Source organism: Schistocerca cancellata, chromosome 1 (assembly GCF_023864275.1).
Source record: "Schistocerca cancellata isolate TAMUIC-IGC-003103 chromosome 1, iqSchCanc2.1, whole genome shotgun sequence".
Taxonomy (NCBI): domain Eukaryota; kingdom Metazoa; phylum Arthropoda; class Insecta; order Orthoptera; family Acrididae; genus Schistocerca; species Schistocerca cancellata.
Genome location: NC_064626.1, coordinates 905,527,772 through 905,548,171, shown reverse-complemented (window position 1 = coordinate 905,548,171; position 20,400 = coordinate 905,527,772). Strand labels below are relative to the sequence as shown.

The 20,400-nt window shown below is 41.2% G+C and overlaps 1 protein-coding gene across 2 annotated transcripts in view; it reads left to right on the top strand.

The window, feature by feature from the left end:
• The window catches only part of LOC126190962 (nucleoside diphosphate kinase 7), a 102,065-nt gene that overhangs the window by 79,655 nt on the left and 2,010 nt on the right, over positions 1-20,400 (top strand). For both annotated transcript variants that reach the window (XM_049931628.1, XM_049931638.1), the window contains 3 exons: positions 3,847-3,967; positions 9,396-9,529; positions 19,606-19,713. In XM_049931628.1, the coding sequence (XP_049787585.1) occupies positions 3,847-3,967; positions 9,396-9,529; positions 19,606-19,713 (363 nt within the window). The remainder of the gene's footprint in view (positions 1-3,846; positions 3,968-9,395; positions 9,530-19,605; positions 19,714-20,400) is intronic.

Sequence of the window (20,400 nt, the reverse complement as noted above, 5' to 3'; positions counted from 1 at the left end):
ACAGCAATCAAAAACCAAAGATATACAAGAGAAAATGTAAGAGGATTGCATGTCTTCTAACAGGGCTACCAACTTAAAAGCTGTATGTATTTTTACTGAACAGAAGACTAATGACAATATTTGATGTGTGAAAGCAGCAGAAAAAATGGGTGTGGCTGGAAGGGAGATTTCTAAATTGGTTTTTGAAATACTTCCCAGTAGCCAGTAAAATACTTTTAACTAGAAAAAAAACTAAGACAAGTTGAAAATGAAAAAAAAAATCAATTTCTTAATTGTAAGTGACTACATTTGGCTTAAAATGACGCTGACAATATCAAATGCCCTCTCCCAGTGACTTTTTTTACCATTTATGTTACATGTCTTGCGTGTTCTAATGAGTAAGGTAACTGCATACATTGGAGTAGTAATATGTTCTTTGGTCTGAAAGTCACAATTTTCACTCCATGTTAGATTGGGCAAATGTGAATTGGATACCAACTGGTGGTCTTTCTGGTTCCTTGAAACCAGAAACATTTACAAGATTGTGGGTATAAATATTGGTACTGCTTGCAGCATAGTGTACCTGCCTCCCAGAATCCAGAAGCCCAAGAATGAGGCTGTTTCGTGGGGACACATGGACCAACTATCAAAATGAAGAGTTGGTCAGTTTACCATGAGTAAAACAGTAAAGATCTGTAAGGTGATGATATCAAGAAAATCGGCATGAGACCTGGAGAAAATCTTCTATATTTTATGTAGCTATTTGGGATAGTTTAGAATTTCAGGATCATTATGAGTTCAGTGAAAACTCATTACCTGTGAATCTGAATCAAACAAAATAGAGTTTATTAGAAAATAAGAAGTAAGAGCTTTTCTTTCAAAGGCTGCCATTTATCAGAGTGATGAAGAAAGGGGTGTAAGTCTTGGTATCATAAGTGCTCAGCAATGCACAGTTGTTGTATTTGAGTGATATATGGGTAGAGACATTTACAGTTGTCATTGAAAGGAGAGAATTAAATTTACTGGGGGGGGGGGGGGGGGTCTAGATCTCAAACAGTCAGGGAAGTGGCGGTTACCTTGGATGTAGAATGAGCTTTGTAAAAACTGTTTTTAGATGTTGTTACACTTGCTTTTAGTGGGTAATTCAAAAACTCAAAGCCAAAAGTGACAGGATCACTGGGATAATTAACCTTACGTATCTTTTACAGGAATTGTTAAGACATATGGTTCTGATCTATTGAGAAGGCTTGTAGATTTGGAATTTATGTGTAGAGAGGCAATCATTGCATTCAAAACTCCTTTTAGATTGACATGGGTAGAGGGTAATTATTTATTGCAGCAGGTTTTGTAGGAGACAGTTTCTAATATTTGGCTGAGATCCTCCTCCCCTACATATTTCATAGTCAAAGATTAGAGTCCACATTACAGGTATTATATGAGGAGATTAGATAACGTTTTTGTATTTTGTGTGACACTTTGTGCATCTTTGCTTATAACTTTCTGGGCAAAATTGTGTGCTGTGACTTCAAAATTTTATGCCAAAATGGTGGAGAGTTTGTGAAGATAAAGAAGATGGTTGTTGCATAAATTTCTTATTGAGATGCTATTGAAAGTTAACACTTTGGATCTTGATATGTAGAACCTGTGCTGGAAAACTTTCTGTTTTTACCATATTTTCGGCTATAGTAGCTCTTACGTACTTTATATTATGATAATAAAATTTATGTTGATGAACGGTTTAGAATTTGTAACTATAAGTATGTAAATACTTCCGTAAAGCAGTTTTTTGTAAGAAGAGGAAAATTGGGTCAAGTGTTGATGCATGGAAGTTTTCAGAAAGCAATGACATTATTTTGCGCAAAATTGTTAATAGTGAAGTGCAAAGCTTGTATGGAGGACAGTAACCATATTTGAGAAACTATTATAAAACAATTTTCTGCTTTGTGCACTAAATTTTGAAACACCTTAATTTAGGTAATGTGCTTTTGTGACTCAGCTTTTTATGTCTTTGAGTCACATTTGTTATTCTGTTTCTTGTGTCTGTAAGATGACACAGCTCATTTCTGAGAGAGCAACTCGTATCTGTTTTTATAACGTTCAGATAGGATAAGGGTATTTGTTATCATAACTTACTCACACTCTGTTAGACATACAGATTCTTCATAGTTTTGTGAAATAATTTTTTTGATCTAAGAGTAGGACAGCCCATCATTTCTTCATAGTTCCACCCAAAAATGTGAGTTTCATTGTTGTTATAATGTTAATGTTTAAGCTTATAGTAATGTCCTTCAAGGTTAATTGTGGTACTGATACAAAATCATGAACTGTGTGACTTTTTCTGATTCCTGGAAATTCTGTTGTATTATGTCATATAAATTTTTTTAGTATTTTATATTAAAGTGCTGTTGGAAAGTGTAGTACACTGAGGTGACAAAAGTCATGGGATACCTCCTAATATCGTGTTGGACCTCCTTTTGCCTAGTTTAGTGCAGCAGCTCAACATGGCATGTCATTGGAAGTCCCCTGCAGAAATATTGTGCCATGCTGCCATTATACCTGTCCATAATTGCAAAATTCTTGCCAGTGCTTGACTTTGTGCACAGACTGACCTCTCAATTATGCCCCATAAATGATCGATGTGATTCGTGTCAGGTGATCTGAGTGGTCAAACCATTTGCTCAGATTGTCCACAATGTTCTTCAAACTGATCATCAGCAATTGTGGCATGGTGACATGGCGCATAATCATCCATGAAAATTCCATCATTATTTGGGAACACGAGAGGCAGCACATGGTGTCCAAGTAGCCAAACATAATCACTTCCAATCAATGATCAGTTGAGTTGGACCAGTGGCCCCAATCTATTCCATGTAAACACAGCTTACACCGTTATGGAGGTATCAACAGCTTGCACAGTGCCTTGTTGACAGTTACGGTCCATGGCTCATGGAGTCTGTGCCACACTCAAGCCCTGCCATTAGGCCAGCCGGATTGGCCGAGCGGTTCTAGGCGCTACAGTCTGGAACCGCGTGACCACTACGGTCGCAGGTTCGAATCCTGCCTCGGGCATGGATGTGTGTGATGTCCTTAGGTTAGTTAGGTTTAAGTAGTTCTAAGGGACTGATGACCTCAGAAGTTAAGTCCCATAGTGCTCAGAGCCATTTGAGCCTACCATCAGCTCAAACCAACAGAAATTGGGGCTCATCTGACCAGGCCATGGTTTTCCAGCCATCTAGGGCCCAACTGATATGGTCGCGAACCCAGGAGAGGCACTCGAGGTGATATGCTATTAGCAAAGGCACTCGCGTTGTTCATCTGCTGACATATCACATTAATACCCAATTTCACCACACTGTCTTAAGAAATGCATTTGTTGCACATACCACATTGATTTCTGTGGTTATTTCATAGAGTGTTGCTTGTCTGTTAGCACTGACAACTCTACGGAAACGCCACTGCTCTCGGTCAATAAGTGAAGGCCTTTAGCTGACGAGTCTGTGGTGAGAAGTAATGCCTGAAATTTGGTATTCTTGGTACCCTCTTGACACTGTGGATCTCAGAATATTGAATTTCCTAATGATTTCTGAAATGGAATGTCCCATGTGTCTAGCTACAACTACCCTCTCGTGTTCAAAATCTGTTAATGCCTGTCATACAGCCATAATCACTTCGGAAAACTTTCCACGTGAATCACCTGAGTACAAATGGCAGCTCTGCCAGTGCACTTCCCTTTTTCATGTATGCAATACCACTGTCATCTGTATATATGCATATTGCAACCGCATGACTTCTGTCACCTTCGCGTGTATTGTGCTCCTACAATTATTGCAATCTGTTTTTGACATGTAATTATATTTCATATTCTAGGAGCTTTCCATCTTCTTCCCTGCATCCAGTCGTGATCTTGATGGAAAGATGACTCCAAAGACGACAGCAACATTCAAGAATTGTACATGCTGCGTAATAAAGCCTCATGCAGTTCAGGAAGGTGTGATTTGATAGTTATTTTACAGGGAAAAGTTTTGTACATTTGCCACAGTTTTGGTAATACAAATGCCATTATCATTACCATGTACAAGGTGTACAAATTTGCTTCCACCATTTTTCCCCAGAATTTGAGGCTTTAATGAAACAAATTAATTCAAAGTATTTTCCATTGCTGGCCACTACTTTCTCCCACCTTTCGGGCAGTGTACAAATGCTGCGTTGAAAAAATTGTTCATCTTTTGAAGCTACCCACGAATCGATCCAATTTGTGACTTCTTCATGAGATCGGAAGTGTTGGTCAGCCAGGCCATGTGCCATTGATCTAAACAGGTGATAGTGAGAGGGAGCAATGTCTGGAAAATACGGTGAGTGGGATAGGACTTCCCATTTTAATGTTTCCAAGTATGTTTTGACCTCTTTTGCAACGTGAGTCAAGTGTCATTGTGCTGCAAAATCAGTTTATCGTGCCTCTTGCTGTATTGTGGTCGTTTGTCTTGTAATACTCTGCTCAAACGCATTAATTGTGTTCGATAACAGGCACCTGTGATTGTTTCATTTGGTTTTAACACCTCATAGTACACGACACCGAGCTGGTCCGACCAAATGCAGAGCATTATCTTGGAGCCGTAAATATTTGGTTTGGCCGTCGACATGGAAGCATGGCTGGGATATCCCCATGATTTTTTGCTTTTAGGGTTATCGTAATGAACCCATTTTTCGTCCCTGGTCACAGTGCAATGCAGAAATCCCTTCTGTTTCTGCCTCTGAAGCAATGGTTCACAAACATGTAAATGCCATCAAACGTCTCTTGGTTTCAGCTCACACGGGACCCAAGTTTCTTCTTTCTAAATGATGCCCACAGCCTTGAGACATTTTGAAATGGCTTGCTGTGTCACTCCCACTAATCGTGCCAATTCTTCTTGAGTTTGATGCGAGTCAGCGATGTCTCCAATTCTGCATCTTCGAAAACATTATCTCTTCCACCACTATGCTGGTCTATGACATTAAAATCACCATTCTTAAAGCACTGAAACCACTCATGACACGTTCTTTCACTAGTAGTGTCCTTACTGTACGTACTTGAGAGCATTTGATGAGACTCAGCTGCTGTTTTCTTCATATTGAAACAAAACAGTAACACCTCCCACAAATGATGAGAATTAGGCTTGTAAACTGACATTTTCAATCAAGAACAACTTTATGATGCAGACACAAATAGGCTAATGTTCGAACGAGGCTGTGCTGACTGAGGTCCAAGCTAACTGCCTGACATCTGTGATCTGTTCCTTCGATCGCTACTTACCGTTTTTCGCCACCTATCGGCAAATGGCAGAAGCAAAGTTTTACACCTTGTAGTAATCAGATGTCAGACAGCAAGGTCCTAGTGTTAGTACTTTACTATTGCATTTGCCTGTGTTGTAGTTTATGATTATTTATGTTGTCATATTAATTAACTAACTAACACACCTAGACATTTTATGTTTGTGTGTGCAAAATTTGTCGCAGTATGACTGAATATGACTGATAGTCTAATATCTGTCATACTCTATAAACCTTTTCCTTGTGATAACCTATAATTGTCTGACTGTAAATTTATTTGATAGCATCAAACTTCTCATATGCAGGAGACCTGTAATACATAACAGACTAATAATCAGTTTGCTTTTGTTGAAGGCTGATCTAATTATACTGTGAATTTTGCTGTTGTTGTGTTGCATTTAATTGTACAAGAATGATCTGTGCAATAACAGACATTACAGTAAGCACATTTCTAAGTGAATGACAATTGTCAAACATTATCTAGCACTATAGAAAATAACACAGCACACGTGTTGCATATTACAGCATTCGTTGCGTTTGTGTGTGTGTGTGTGTGTGTGTGTGTGTGTGTGTGTGTGTGTGTGAGTGTGTGTGTTTGTTTGTTTGTTTGTTTGTGTTTATTTTCTATTTCCAGAGAAGGACTATGTCCAAAAACTTAAATATTTAGCAGATTCTTCATGGTGCCTATCAGCAACTCAATGCCTTCCCAATGCGGTGTGTAGCAATCAGCCTTTTCTTAATATTGTTTATTTCACTCCGGACTTTCCATTGTTAAAACTTCCTATAGCTTATTTTACTGCTGTACACTTTGATATCAGACCAGACTTCTGGTCCTTTTCTGGAAATAGAAAACACACACACACACACACACACACACACACACACACACACAGTGTCTGATGTGAGCAGCAATCTGGAGAGGCTTGTGTGTGTGTGTGTGTGTGGGAGGGGGGGGCGGGGGTAAGGAGGTGGCAGGGAGGGGGAGGAATAGCAGGATAGGGGGAAGATGTTGTCCTACTTGTGAGAGAATGCAGGAATATGTTCAGGACAGGATAGGGCAGCTAGGTTCAGAGTTGGGAGGTTGTGCTGTTGGGACAGAGGAAGAGTGGTGGGTAGCAGAAAAGAGAGAGGGTGGAAGAGAGAAGGGGAAAAAACTAGTAGATGCATTGGTGAAAAGAAGGCATGTCTACTGTCTACTGTTGGAGTGCGAGAAGGGAGGGGGATAGGTAGGAGGAGGACAGGGACTAGCAGTGGTTGAGGCTGGAGGGTTTACAGGAAAGGAGGACATGTTTTGGGGAGATTCTCACCTATGCAGTTCAGAAAAGCTGGTGTTGGTAGGAAGAACTGGGATGGCACAGGCTGTGAAGCACTCATTGAAATGCAGCACATCATGTTGGGCAGCATGTTCAGCAACTGCATGGTCCAGCTGTCTCTTGGCCACAGTTTGACAGGCGCCATTAATGACACCAGATAGTTTGTTAGTTGTGATTCCCATGTAGAAAGCAGCATAGTGGTTGCAGCTTAGCGTGTAGATGATGTAGGTGCTTTCACAGCTAGCCCTGCCTTTGATGGGATAATAGGTAGTAGTGGTACGATACATGGGACAGGTCTTGCATCTAGGTCTATTGCTGGGATATGAGCCATGAGGCAGCTTCAAATTTGGGGTTTCAAAGCACTCCTGTCCATTCTGTTGTACTCTTTTTCAACTTCCTTTGCTGGTAAATTACTGTACAACAATGCTGTTCCAGTGACAGCACAACAAATGTAAATAACACATTGTACACATTAAATATTTCATGTTGATGGTCCTTATTTATTAATGACTCATTCATTGTTTTCAGTTCTTCCAGCCGGGCTACTACAGTAGATACATTTTACACCACTGGCCATTAAAATTGCTACACCAAGAACAAATGCAGATGATAAACGGATATTCATTGGACAGATATATTATACTAGAACTGACATGTGATTACATTTTCATGCAATTTGGGTGCATAGATCCTTAGAAATCAGTACCCAGAACAACCAACTCTGGCCGTAATAACGACCTTGATATGCCTGGGCATTGAGTCAAACAGAGCTTGGATGGCGTGTACAGGTGCAGCTGCCCATGCAGCATTAACATATTACCACAGTTCATCAAGAGTAGTGACTTGCGTATTGTGACGAGCCAGTTGCTCGGCCACTATTGGCCAGACGTTTTCAATTGGTGAGAGATCTGGAGAATGAGCTGGGCAGGCCAGCAGTCAAACATTTTCTGTATCCAGAAAGGCCCGTACAGGACCTGCAACATGCGGTCGTGCATTATCCTGATGAAATGTAGGGTTTCGCAGGGATGAAATGAAGGGTGGAGCCACAGGTCGTAACATATCTGAAATGTAACGTCCACTGTACAAAGTGCCGTCAATGCGAACAAGAGGTGACCGAGACATGTAACCAATGGCACTCCATACCATCACGCCGGGTGATACGCCAGTATGGCGATGACGAATACACGCTTCCAATGTGCGTTCACCGCAATGTCGTCAAACACGGATGCGACCATCATGATGCTGTGAACAGAACCTGGATTCATCTGAAAAAATGACGTTTTGCCATTCGTGCACCCAGGTTCGTCATTGAGTACACCATCGCAGATGCTCTTGTCTCTGATGCAGCGTCAAAGGTAACCACAGCCATGGTCTCCGAGCTGATAGTCCATGCTGCTGCAAATGTTGTCGAGCTGTTCGTGCAGGTGGTTGTTGTCTTGCAAACGTCCCCATCTGTTGACTCAGGGATCGAGACGTGGCTGCATGATCCGTTACAGCCATGCGGGTAATATGCCTGTCATCTCGACTGCTAGTGATACGAGGCCATTGGGATCCAGCACGGCATTCCGTATCACCTTCCTGAACCCACCAATTCCATATTCTGATAACATTGGATCTCGACCAACGCGAGCAGCAGTGTCGCGATACGATAAACCGCAATTGCGATAGGCTACAGTCCGACCTTTATCAAAGTCGGAAACATGATGGTACGAATTTTTCCTCCTTACACGAGGCATCAGAACAACATTTCACCAGGCAACACTGATCAACTGCTGTTTGTGTATGAGAAATCTGTTGGAAAGTTTCCTCATGTCAGCACGTTGTAGGTGTCGCCACCGGTGCCAACCTTGTCTGAATGCTCTGTAAAGCTAATCATCTGCATATCACAGCATCTTCTTCCTGTCAGTTAAATTTTGCTTCTGTAGCATGTCATCTTTGTGGTGTAGCAATTTTAATGGCCAGTAGTGTATATTCATCTGAATAGATGATAGAACTTGGCTGCAAATACTGATTTCAGAATTTTGTTTGACAAAAGAGTAATCCTACATTTAGTCAATTTCATTTTATGGCATTCAATCCAGACTTATTGTTCAGAATTGTCTGAGTTTGAAGACTGTCACCCTGACTTGACAGATGTCGAGCTGATTTTCCTGGCAAATGAAAAGGATTTTACTTTACTGTATACATTGTTGAGGGGTGCATCATGACAGTTAATTAAAATTGTGATTGGGCCGAGAAATGCACCTTGTGTCTCACTTGTATTTGATTTACTATGCATGATACATTTTAAAGCCCGTTGTTTCATCATAGGTGTATATCTCTGGAATTGTGTGATTAATATCTTACACCTGAAAATGAAATCACAGATTTTGAAATACATTGACATAGTAAATGAAATATAAATGTAACTGAAGGGAATTCATACTCTAAATTAATTTCAAAATAATATTAAGTGAGAATTGTTAGTTAAAGATAGGAATGAAAATAAACAGACTTACTATAAAATTATAAGGTGACTGAATGGCAGGTCAGGGGGTGAAGTTCCAGTATTGCTACTTATGTACACATGAAAGTACAAAAAACATCCTAGATTTTGGAAACTATTAGTTCCTCCCGGAAGAGTTCTGAAAGCTAGGTCAGTTCTTATGCTTTCATGTGTGTGTATCAGCAGTACTGTAATTTCACCTCCTGAATGTAAGTACTGGCCAGTCATTCTGTTCATAACACTGAAAAATTTAGACTGTTAAATGTGCACCATTTTAACACAGTGTTTTTTTATGCATATTTATTTTGCAGGTTTACTGGGTGATATCATATATGAAATTCAAAAAAGTGGTTTCAGAATTACAGGAATGCAAATGTTTTATATGGACTATCCAAATGCTGAAGAATTTTATGAAGTATACAAAGGAGTTGTCCCTGAATGCACGGTATTGTTTAATAGTTTGAGAAAAGTTATTTACAGCTTTATGCTATATACCTTCTGCAATAGTAATACATTTGAATTAACTCTTTGTTTACATTGTACAGACATGTAGTTTATCAAGCAAATATCACTTGTGAATATAAACAGCAGAGCCAGAGTAGAAGCACTACACCGAAATAAGAATCTGTAATAAGCACAGTGTTTGAGAAAAGGTACGATTATTATAAAATGAACAATGGAAAGTCCAGGTTGGAATATCAGCAATATTAGGAACAGTATAAATTGCTACTCACTGTAAAGAAGACAGGTTGAGTTGCTGACAGCCACAATAAAAAGACTGTTACACACTGAGCTTTCAGCCAAAGTCTTCTTCAGAAAAGAAAGAAAACACACACACACACACACACACACACACACACACACATTTTTTAAAGGAATCATACCTTATGTACATATGATTGCTATCTCTGGCACTTTGTTGTGTTGAACAAAAGCAGCAGACTGGAGTGGGGCAGGGAAGGGGGAAAGATAGCAGAGTACAGATACAGGAAGAAGAAAGCTACTTGGTGGAGTGTCCAAGGACTAGAAGGCAGCAGGACAATGCTGCAAGGTTGGGTGTTGGGTGGCGGGAGTGCGACAGGTAGCTAAAAAGGAGAGGATCAGACAGAGGAAAAGAATGGTGGGTGCATTGGCAGAGAGCAGTGCACTATGAGGGTGAAGGTATGTGAAGTGGGATGAGGTGACAGGGTAAGGGGTGGAAACTGTTGGTGGAGGGTGTGGGGACAGTAGGTTATTTTAGGTTTTGTGAGCAATGTGTTGTAAGGATCACTCCCATCTGCACAGTTCAGAGAAACTAGTGGTAGAGAGGTTGTGAAGAAGCCATTGAAATCAAGTGTATTATGTTCAACTGCATGTTGTGCCACAGGGTGATCCACTATGCTCCGGGCTACAGTTTAGCAGCAGCCATTCAGTCTCAAAACTGACCAAGAGTGGACCATCCTGTGGCACAGCATACAGCTGAACGTAGTAGCAGTCTATGATTATTATAAATTAGGAGACACTCCTCTCTCTTAGACTTGTTAAGGAATTTTATAATCAAAAGTATATATTATAGGACCTAGAGCCAGAAAAGAGAAGGAAGTGTGGGAAGGCAATAAAATGTCTGATTTATCATCCAGAAAACAAAATTAAAACAATGCAGACAAAAAGACTGGTGCATCAATAATGAGGCAACAGTTCGAACTGAAATACTAGGAAAATTAACAATGTATCTGGGGTAGAATACCATTTGGTATTAATGTGCATTATTAACAGAAACAGACCAAAGTTAACTTCCAATTTTTCCACCTTTCTTTAATTTTTTTGTTTTGTTTTTGGCTTTTTTCATTGTTTGAGAATTAGATTTATTCTAGAAAGTGGAAAATTCAGCTTTTGTTGTAGAGTTTTCCCGTTGGTTGTCTTCATTGGAAACTAAAGGAGAAAGCAGAAATCAAAGATTCATGCTTTACTAAAGTGTATTAAAGAAATTTTGTATTAACTGATATGTGACTCTTTAGTGTCATTTTTTCAATACAATCCATTTAGTATTTTGTACATTTACATTATCTATTGTCAGTTGACAACAAAGTACTGCACCCGAAACAATGCCAGCTGCAGACTGTAAGATAGCTTGCAGAGTAAAGACATAAATATGTGTTATCAAGTGATAACCAAATTGTAAATAAATTGTGTGTCTTCTGAGGGTTTGCATTTTCTGGTGATTCATCACCTAATGCATGTTGAGGTTTTTAAGTGTCTGTGATGCTAATATCTACCGGCACAGTGTTAATGAAATACGAGGGCTATCCACAAAGTACATTACGTTTTCGTTTGTGTCCGTTAGGAGCGGGGCTAGCGCGGCCTTCTTGGTGTCATGGCATTCTTCCGCTCAGTAGGCATCCTGCCGTGCTAGTGAGAGGTTCGTGCTGTACTCCGTTGAGTTACTGTGACAGTTTGAAATGTCAGCATTAATTGAAAATGCCGTGAAGTGTGAAGTGCATGCTGTAATAAGGTTTCTGACTGCAAAAAACTGTACACCGATAGAAATCTATCGGCAGCTTTGTGAAGTGTATGGGGACAACATAATCACTGAAGGTGGAGTGCGTCAATGGGTCATAAAATTTAAAAATGGCCGAACTAACATTCACAACGAAGAGCGAAGTGGAAGACCCAGCATAGTGACTGCCGAACTTGTCGAAAAAGTCGATGCCACGGTCCGTGAAAACCGTAATTTCACAATAACGGAACACTCTATAAGTTTTCCACAAATTTCACGAAGTCTGTTGCACAAAATCATTACTGAAAAGCTTGGTTACCACAAGTTTTGTGCAAGATAGATACCAAAAATCTTGACAGAGATTCTCAAAAATCAGCGAATGGCTGCAGCATTAACGTTTTTGGACGCTTACGAGAAAGATGGCGACTCGTTATTCGATCGTATCGTTACTGGTGACAAAACATGGGTTAAGCATGTGAACTGCGAGACAAAATTGCAGTCAATGCAGTGGGGGCACACAAATTATCCCCAAAAACCCAAGAAATGCATGCAGACAATGTCACCAAGGAAGGTGATGGCGACTGTCTTTTGGGACAGAAAAGGTGTGATTTTTGTGGATTTCCTGGAAAGAGGCACTACAATAAACTCTCAAAGGTATTGCCAAACTCTGCACAACCTCAGAAGAGCAATACAAAACAAGCGCAGGGGAAAGTTGGGCTCAAAGATCTTGCTGATTCACGACAATGCCTGGGCCCACACGGCAAATGTCCCTCATGAAGTTCTCGAATCTTTTAAGTGGGAGTTGTTTCCTCATCCGCCGTACAGTCCCGACCTGGCACCGAGCGACTTCCACTTATTCCCAGCAGTGAAGAAGTGGTTGGCTATGCAGCATTTTGATGTTGACGCACAGCTTCAAGAAGAGGTAACCACGTGGTTGAAGGCGCAGGCGGCCGAATTTTACGACTAAGGAATTTCCAAGCTCGTCCATCGCTACGATAAGTGCCTTAATTTAAATGGCAACTGTGTAGAAAAGTAGTATTTAAGTGTGGCTTTCATCTGTATATAATAAAAAAAATTCCAATACTTTATTTATTTTTAATTCCAAAACGTAATGTGCTTTGTGGATAGCCCTCGTACATAACTTTAATCAGCAGAAAAGGATATGTCACGTATAGTAGCTAGCTGTGGAATTTTATAGTGATACAGTGATTCAATTCTGTATACAACTGCAACTCTGAAGGTATCAGCGGCTTCTTTCTGAAATGTTCCAGATTGGGGTTGAGCTGTGTGATTGTTTGTTGTACTTCACCTTATGCACCAAACACCTAAATGAGTTGCCACCTGAACACTCATTTTATGTACAATTAATTATGTTTATTGAATATTCAGTTACTGTTAAGTATAGTCTGTGTCCTGAATCATTGTGCCTTCTTCCTCAAGTGTGAAAATTAACTTCTTGTCCTCAATCACTCCAATACTTAATTAATTCACCTTCTTATATCATCTTCAAAAGTACAACTCAATACATGATAAATGAGAACAGATATCAACTCATATACTACCTCTCTGTACTACGTTCTATGTACAGACCTGATATTCAACTTTATGATAATCAACAATTACAATATATTTATTATCTTTGACATTTTGCATTTTTAGATTTCATGGAGTTCTTTCCTCCGCACCATCCACTCCATAGAACTCCTATCTCCACCTCAGCAGGTATGGTCTTCTGAGTGCTATCCACTTCTGTGCAGTCACTGAATTGTTGATTCAAGTATCAGCACCTACGATTTAAAGCACCTCCCAACAGTGGGGTGCTCACCATGTATCAACTACTCTGTCACAAACACCGTTTCTTTGACAATATGTATTTAAGGACATGATACCTCTCATTCAAGGAATGGGATGTATCACTTCAATGCTACTAACTGGATCATTAGGGTCGAGAAGGTTGACAAAGAAAGTAGAGTGCAGGAGTGGAAATAAGTAGTACAGTAAGATAATGTTCAAACTTCAGAGAGGCACTGAAATTGGGACAGAGTGGAAGGGCAAGTGAGTGGATGCTAAAGGGAAGAATGAGGCTTTTAGTTTAGTTCATGTATTTAGTACAAGGCAACTCACACTAGTTCTATATAAAGCAGTGAGATTTTGTTTTTGTTTTGGAAAGTGCCAGGACTGGGAACTGAATGCCTGCTTTCAGAGGATGTGTTATGCATAGACATGTGTTATTAAGTGAAGTGGATGTGTTGTGCTTTGCATAGTGGTCCAAATCACATTGAATCATAAGTGCTGGTGTTTTAAATTAAAGGCAGCAGTTGCAATTTAATTTGTAAAAAATAAATAAATTTTCAGTTAACAATTTAAGAATATGGAGACCAAAGGACTTACGTGTCAGAAATATTAATATTTAATGAGGTTACAATGAATCCAGTTAAAAAAGATTTCTTCCTTGCTTTCATCAATGATACATTTTTCATTCTCTTGTCACATAGTTTATTGCATAATTTCATTACAAATTTAATTTAATGGTGCAGTTAATTTTTTATGGGTTGCTAAACATTTAGTATGGGAATCACAATGACTAAAAGTTCACAATTTCTCCCATGTAGCTTTAAAACACTTGCAGTTGTGGTCTGCTGTAAATAGCAATCTCTTTGTCCACCATCTCCCAGCACACTGGTAGCTAGAATGGCAGATGAAATGGCCAGTTACTCTTCTTGTCTCACACGTCCACCACTCTTGTTTTTCTCAGACAGTCCATTGCTCCTGATCAGCTGCTTTCTCCTTATCAGCTACTCTTGATTTGATTTAATTTTGACAGGGAAGCTATTAACAGCTTAGATATAAGCCGCCACTGCCCGCACCGAAACCAAGTTTATTGTGCGGTATTGCTCCCTGTATATCTAGTAAAGCCCACCAATGCCCTTAAATAGTGCAGGGAGTCCCTTTACCAGTTTTTTGTTATACACAATTTCTTCAGGTCCAGTTGTCCCGAAGATTCTGTATCTTTTGCTCTCCAGTGCCATCCATTCAAAGATTAGGTGCAATGCAGTTTCTTCACCCTCATCACAGATCCTACGCTTATGGTCTTCTTCTGTTATACCCATTTTTTTTTTAAAAAAGTTTCCATGGTTGGTCATCAGTCCAGTCATGAGTTTGATCTCTTTCCTGTTCAGTCCCAGGATTACAGAGCTTCTTTAAATCATGGCTTGGGCATCATTATCTTACCTTTTTGTTTAAATGGACCTTGGTCCAATATTCTATGTGCTGTTTCCTGAAACAGTTCCATAGTTCTAGTTTGATCATGGCCTTGGTGATTGTCAGGTCAGGGTTCCAGTCCAATAAATGGAGTCATTGCCCCCATCCTGGCCAGTCTGTCGGCTTGTTCATTGCCACAGATACCTGAGTGGCCAGGGACCTACACTAGGTTTACCCTGTTGCTTCCCCCTAGCTCCACCAGAGCCCTGTTGCATTCTGCAACAATCTTAGATCTTGTTGCGGGACCTGCCAGTGATTTCAGGGCTGCCTGGCTGTCTGAATAGGTGTAGATGCTACGGTCATTGTAGCATCTATGCATATTCTCCTCCACACATGCCCTCATTGCAGTAATTTCAGCTTGGAATACAGAGGCCAGTTTTCCTAGAGAGACGATGCCCTTTAGTCTTGGCTGAACCCTGTACATCCCTGCCCCATCATCTTGGTCTGATTTCGACCCATCGGTGAACCAAACAATGTCCCCCGTACGGTGTTGAACTGTTTTTTCCCACTGCTCCCTGCTTCCAGTTATTATATTGTAAGGCTTGTTTAAGCTGTTAGGAGCTATTATATAGTCAGCAGGCATTTCCCAAGCCATTCCTATGTTTACCTCACTCACTATGTTAGTGTGTGATTCTGGATATCCTGATGAGATCCAGTTTTTGCCAGTTTTAAGTCTGTATGCCCCAACTGCTGCCTCCATCTTGAACCAAAGGTGTAGTGGAGGCATGTCCAGCATGGCTTCCATCCCAGTGGCTGGTGTGCTGCTAATTCTACCTGTTATGGCTAAGCAGGCCAATCTCTGAACCTTAGCAAGCTCCTTAGCTACAACCTACTGTTCTACCTTCTTCCACCACACTATGGCCCCATAAGAAATCCTAGGTCTAACCACTGTGGTGTATATCCAGTGCGTACCTCTCGGGCTTAGGCCCCAGTTTTTACCGTAAGCCTTTCTGGTACTCACTAGAGTATTTTTTGCCTTGGAGCAGATACTCTTAATGTGAGGGGTCCATGTTAGTTTCTCATCTAAGATTAACCCTAGATATTTCATTATCCCCTTCACAGATAGAGTTTCATCGAAGAGCTTTAAATTCCAACTTGAGTGTTGCATATGCCTCTTTGTAAATGGCACCACAACCCTCAGATCCTGTTTAATGCACCAATTTTGCACAATGTCCAATCCTCCTTGTGCCATATTTCTAACTGTGTTAGTAAATTTGCCAAGTGTTACTATGATGAGGTCATCTCCATATCCTTGGCGTAAGCATTGTCTGGAATTTAGTTTGTTCACCACTAGATTCCACAATAAAGGCGACGGAACTCCTCCTTGTGGGCAGCCTCTAGTGGTGTTAACTACCATCTTATCATTCATCATGATAGCCTCTACCTTCCTTCCACTATGCATGGCCCTGGTCCACCTACATATAGTGGTCCCTAGATCATGCACATCTGCTGTCCTTATCATGGAATTTGAAGGTTGTGTTATTGAAGGCCCCCTCAATATCCAGGAAGATGCAGAGGACTATTTCTTGGAAGTGAAGGGCTTTCTTCACCCTCCCAACAAGTTGATGGAGAGCTGTCTCACATGATTTACCTGGTTGATGTGCATGTTGGTTTGAATGTAGAGGGCCCTAATTAGCCTCCTCTCCCCAACATATACATTAACCAGTTTTTCCTATGTTTTGAGAATGGAGGAGGACAGACTGATTGGTCTCTTATCCTTGGCCTTGGTATGATCTGTTCTCACTGGCTTTGGAATGAAGACAACCTTCGCTGCCCTCCAAACATTGTGAATGAGCCCTACTCTAGGCTAACCCTGAGTAATCTGCATAGGACTCTTATGAGATTCTCTCCTGCCTGTTGCAGGAGAGCTGGAAAAATTCCATCTGGGCCAGGTGACTTTAATGGTCGGAATGTTCCCACTGCCCATTGGATTTTATTGATGTCCACATGCTCCTTGGCCGATTCCCAGTCCTCTCTTCGAGTGCCTGAGAACCATTGTCTCCCTGGGATCACATTCTGGTCTGTCTTGTCCAGCAGAACACATTGAGGAAAGTGAGTTTTGAGGAGCAGTTCCAGCATCTCATGTGCTGTGTTTGTATATTCCCCATCCTCCTTCCTCAGCATACCTCCTGGATTGATTGGTACTTGAGTGAGGATTCTGTGAAGTCTGGCATGAGCAGCTGTGCTCTCCAGTTCCTCACAGAATGCCTTCCAGGATATCTTCTCTGCTTATCTGATTGCAAGGTTGTAGTTGACAAGGACCTCATGATATTTAGGCCATTGTTCTTTACGTCTCGCAATGTTAAATAGTCTTCATACCCGTTTTCTTTGAATTTCCAAGTGATTATTCCACCAAGGCACATTCCTGTTTGTGCCCTTCTTGGTGATTGTGCAGCTGTCCGGATACGGGGTCACTGTGGCAGAGGTAACAGACTCTGCTGCTTACTCAAACTCTACTGGATCCAGATTTCTGATAAGACTAAGTCAAGGTTCCTCCTATATGTCTCCCAGTCTGTTTTCCAAGGATTCCTATAGGTCATGGTCTGTCTGATTCCTATTTCAACCTTGAATTTAATGTACATGTCGTCCGATGAGGATGGCTCTAACACCACATGCCATTATTTGACATAGCTGCCCATCATCATGGAACCAAAAGTTATGTCAGTTACTTCTTCTCTTCTGCTATTCCTGAATGTAGGTTCATTGCCCCTATTCAGGACCTCCAAGTTGTTAGCTAAGACAAATTCAAGAATGTACTCACCTCTGCTTTTGGTGTCGTTGCTGCCCCACACTAGGTTGTGGTCATTGGCACTGCATTCCAGCAGCAGTTGGTCACCTTGCTGATGGCAAGCATCTACATCTCCTCACCTCCAAAGGAGGAGGAGAGGTGTCTTCGTAAGGAAGATATGCTGAGGTTAAAATAATTTCCCTCATGATACCTTCCTCACATTGCTGCATTTTAATGGTTACTAGGTCCCTGGAGCAGAAATCCATCATTGGCATGAAAGAAATTCCATTTCTTACATAGATGCTTGTTCTGGAGTTTCTTAGATTTCTAGATTTCAGCTTACCACCAGTGCCACCGAGGCCCGATACTCCCCCTTTATATAAGTATGGTTTTGTATCAGGGCCATGTCCACTTCCTGCCTCCCCAGGCAGTGTCTCAGAGCATCAGAGGCCCCTTTATTGTGCAGATTAATCTGCATTACCTCCAGTCTCCATCTTGCTGCCGTCATTACCTTTGGAGTCTTTGAGAACCCAGACAGTGACCTGTGAGAACCCTAAAAACCATTTCAGGTCCTGCTCTCGCATCGTCTTCAGGTACTTCTCCGTGACCTCCACCACCAGGGTTCGTCCTTCTGGTACAACCTTCTGGTTGATCACTTTCCAGTCTTCTGTTGAGACTTTTGGGTTCTGAGCCCCTATTTTCTTGAACAGAGTCTTAAGAGAGACATCCTTAAGGATCTTCGGTACCCATATTGATACCTTTGCGGTCTTAAGAAGTTCCGCTGCCATCTTGACCAGCAGCTTTGCATCTTCCCAAGGGGATATCATGGGCACCTTGCCCTTAATCCATTCCACCGTGTGCACCCTCTCACAGACAAAAATGAGGGCACCTCGATCTAGACAGACCCTCCTGAAGTTGGGACCTGGACCAGCATGCACTCCAATCTTTTCAAAGAGGGCCATCTGAACAGATTCCTTCTGCTACAGGTGATGGCCACCAGTGGATAGCCTTCCTGGATAACTGCCATCTTAAAAACTGAGACTGCAATACTATAGGTGTGTGTCCCTATTTCTTGCCTCTGTTTTTTCTGGGCTCGCTTATCCAGGAGGAGGGAGTCATATATTCCTCCCTTATCCTCTCGATTATAGGGGTCTGCGTATCCCCTTCAACCTGAGACAGTTTTTTCTTGGGGATCTTAGGTTCAAGTCCCTTTAATTCCCTCCATTTGTGTTTGGGAAGCCATTCTTTCCCTTCCTTTTGTCCCTGTTTCCTGAGGAGTTTCCTCCTCAGGACCCCAGACAAGGCGTTAATCTTGATCTGGGCCAACTTCTTGGTTACAGTTCCCACTTCTGGCTCAGGTCTAGACCCTGATTCAATAGTGGGAATGCCTTCCATCGGCCGTGACCCTGATGTTTGAGTATCTGAGGTCTCAGTTTGCTTTTCTTTATTTTCTTTAATCGTGTCCATATTGGTCCCACGAGGTTTGGAGATCTACATGGTCCACAACACGAATATCCTGCGTGCTGTAAGGCTACTCACTCAGGGAGGTTGCCCGGTATCCCTGAGGCTCAGTTTGTGACACATCTTCCCATGTGCCATGCACCCCTCGGCATGGATTGCATCACACCTTGGGTTGGGAAAGGGAATTGGGTAGGACTAGAAGAAGGTGGGACGTTGTGGGACACCCTTAGTCTGATCCATCAGCTGGGGTCTTTCCGGCAGTAGGTCCTCTACCTTCCGCATAGCCCTCAGCTTCACGCAGTTACGCAAGTCTCTCCACCTGTCAAGGTGGTGTCTACTCTTAATGCCCATGAATTAGAAGAATGAGATGAGAAAACTAAGAAAAAAAATGAATTTCATATTAAAAGAACCTATTCCAGACATTCTGACACTTCTCGAAACTGTTTACCAGAATTGCTTTTGTAATTTTTGAAAAGTGAATTAAATTTAAAAATATTTGCTGTAATTACCCTGTTTCCTGTTCGCCAATAATATCTTTTATTTTGTTACAGATGGTAGAAGTGTGTTACTGACTTGGTATTTATGTTGTTTGCAGGCAATGGTTAGCCAACTTGTTAGTGGACCGTGTGTAGCTCTTGAAATTGTTAGTGATACTCCTGACACACCTAGCAAATTTCGAGCTCTTGTTGGCCCACCTGAACCTGTAAGTTATTTGAGCCTTAAACTTTCCTTACTCTAACTGAATTTGTGCAATGTCATACTTTGATATCAGTAGATTGAATGTGAGAATTTATGCAAAGATGGTAACAACAAATAAAGTAGCTGAAGTTGTGTAAAAACATATTAAATAGTAAAATTGCAGGATTAATACGTACTTTGAAACTTAGTGCATCTTGGAAACTTTTTGTGTGGTTGATCAAAGTACTCTTTAAATAATGTAGCAAGTAAAGGTGACTACTCACCATAGTTTAAGTGTTGAGTGGGCAACAGACTCATAAACAATACTGAAATCATACCTAAGCTTTCGAACTGTGTTCTTCTTCAGAGCTAATAAAAAACACAGACATACACAGCTACATTATCCAACCCAATTACATCATCTTGATCATGCAACCCAACTGGGCCAAGTGGTTGTATCAATTTGGGTAGGTAAGAGGAACAAATGAATGGGTAAGAGAAGGGATGGGTTGGAAGGGGGAGAGGGTAATGGCTGGGAGGAAGAGGCAACAAGTGAACAGAATAGAAATGGGGCAGAGGAGGAGACCATAGAGAAAACAGTGTGGACACAGATTAATGGAGTGAAGTGGCCCTTACGGGGATTGGTGGAGATGGGTGTAGAGGCAGAAGTTAGCAAAGGTGAAGACCAAGAGGCTCTATGATTGAAATATGT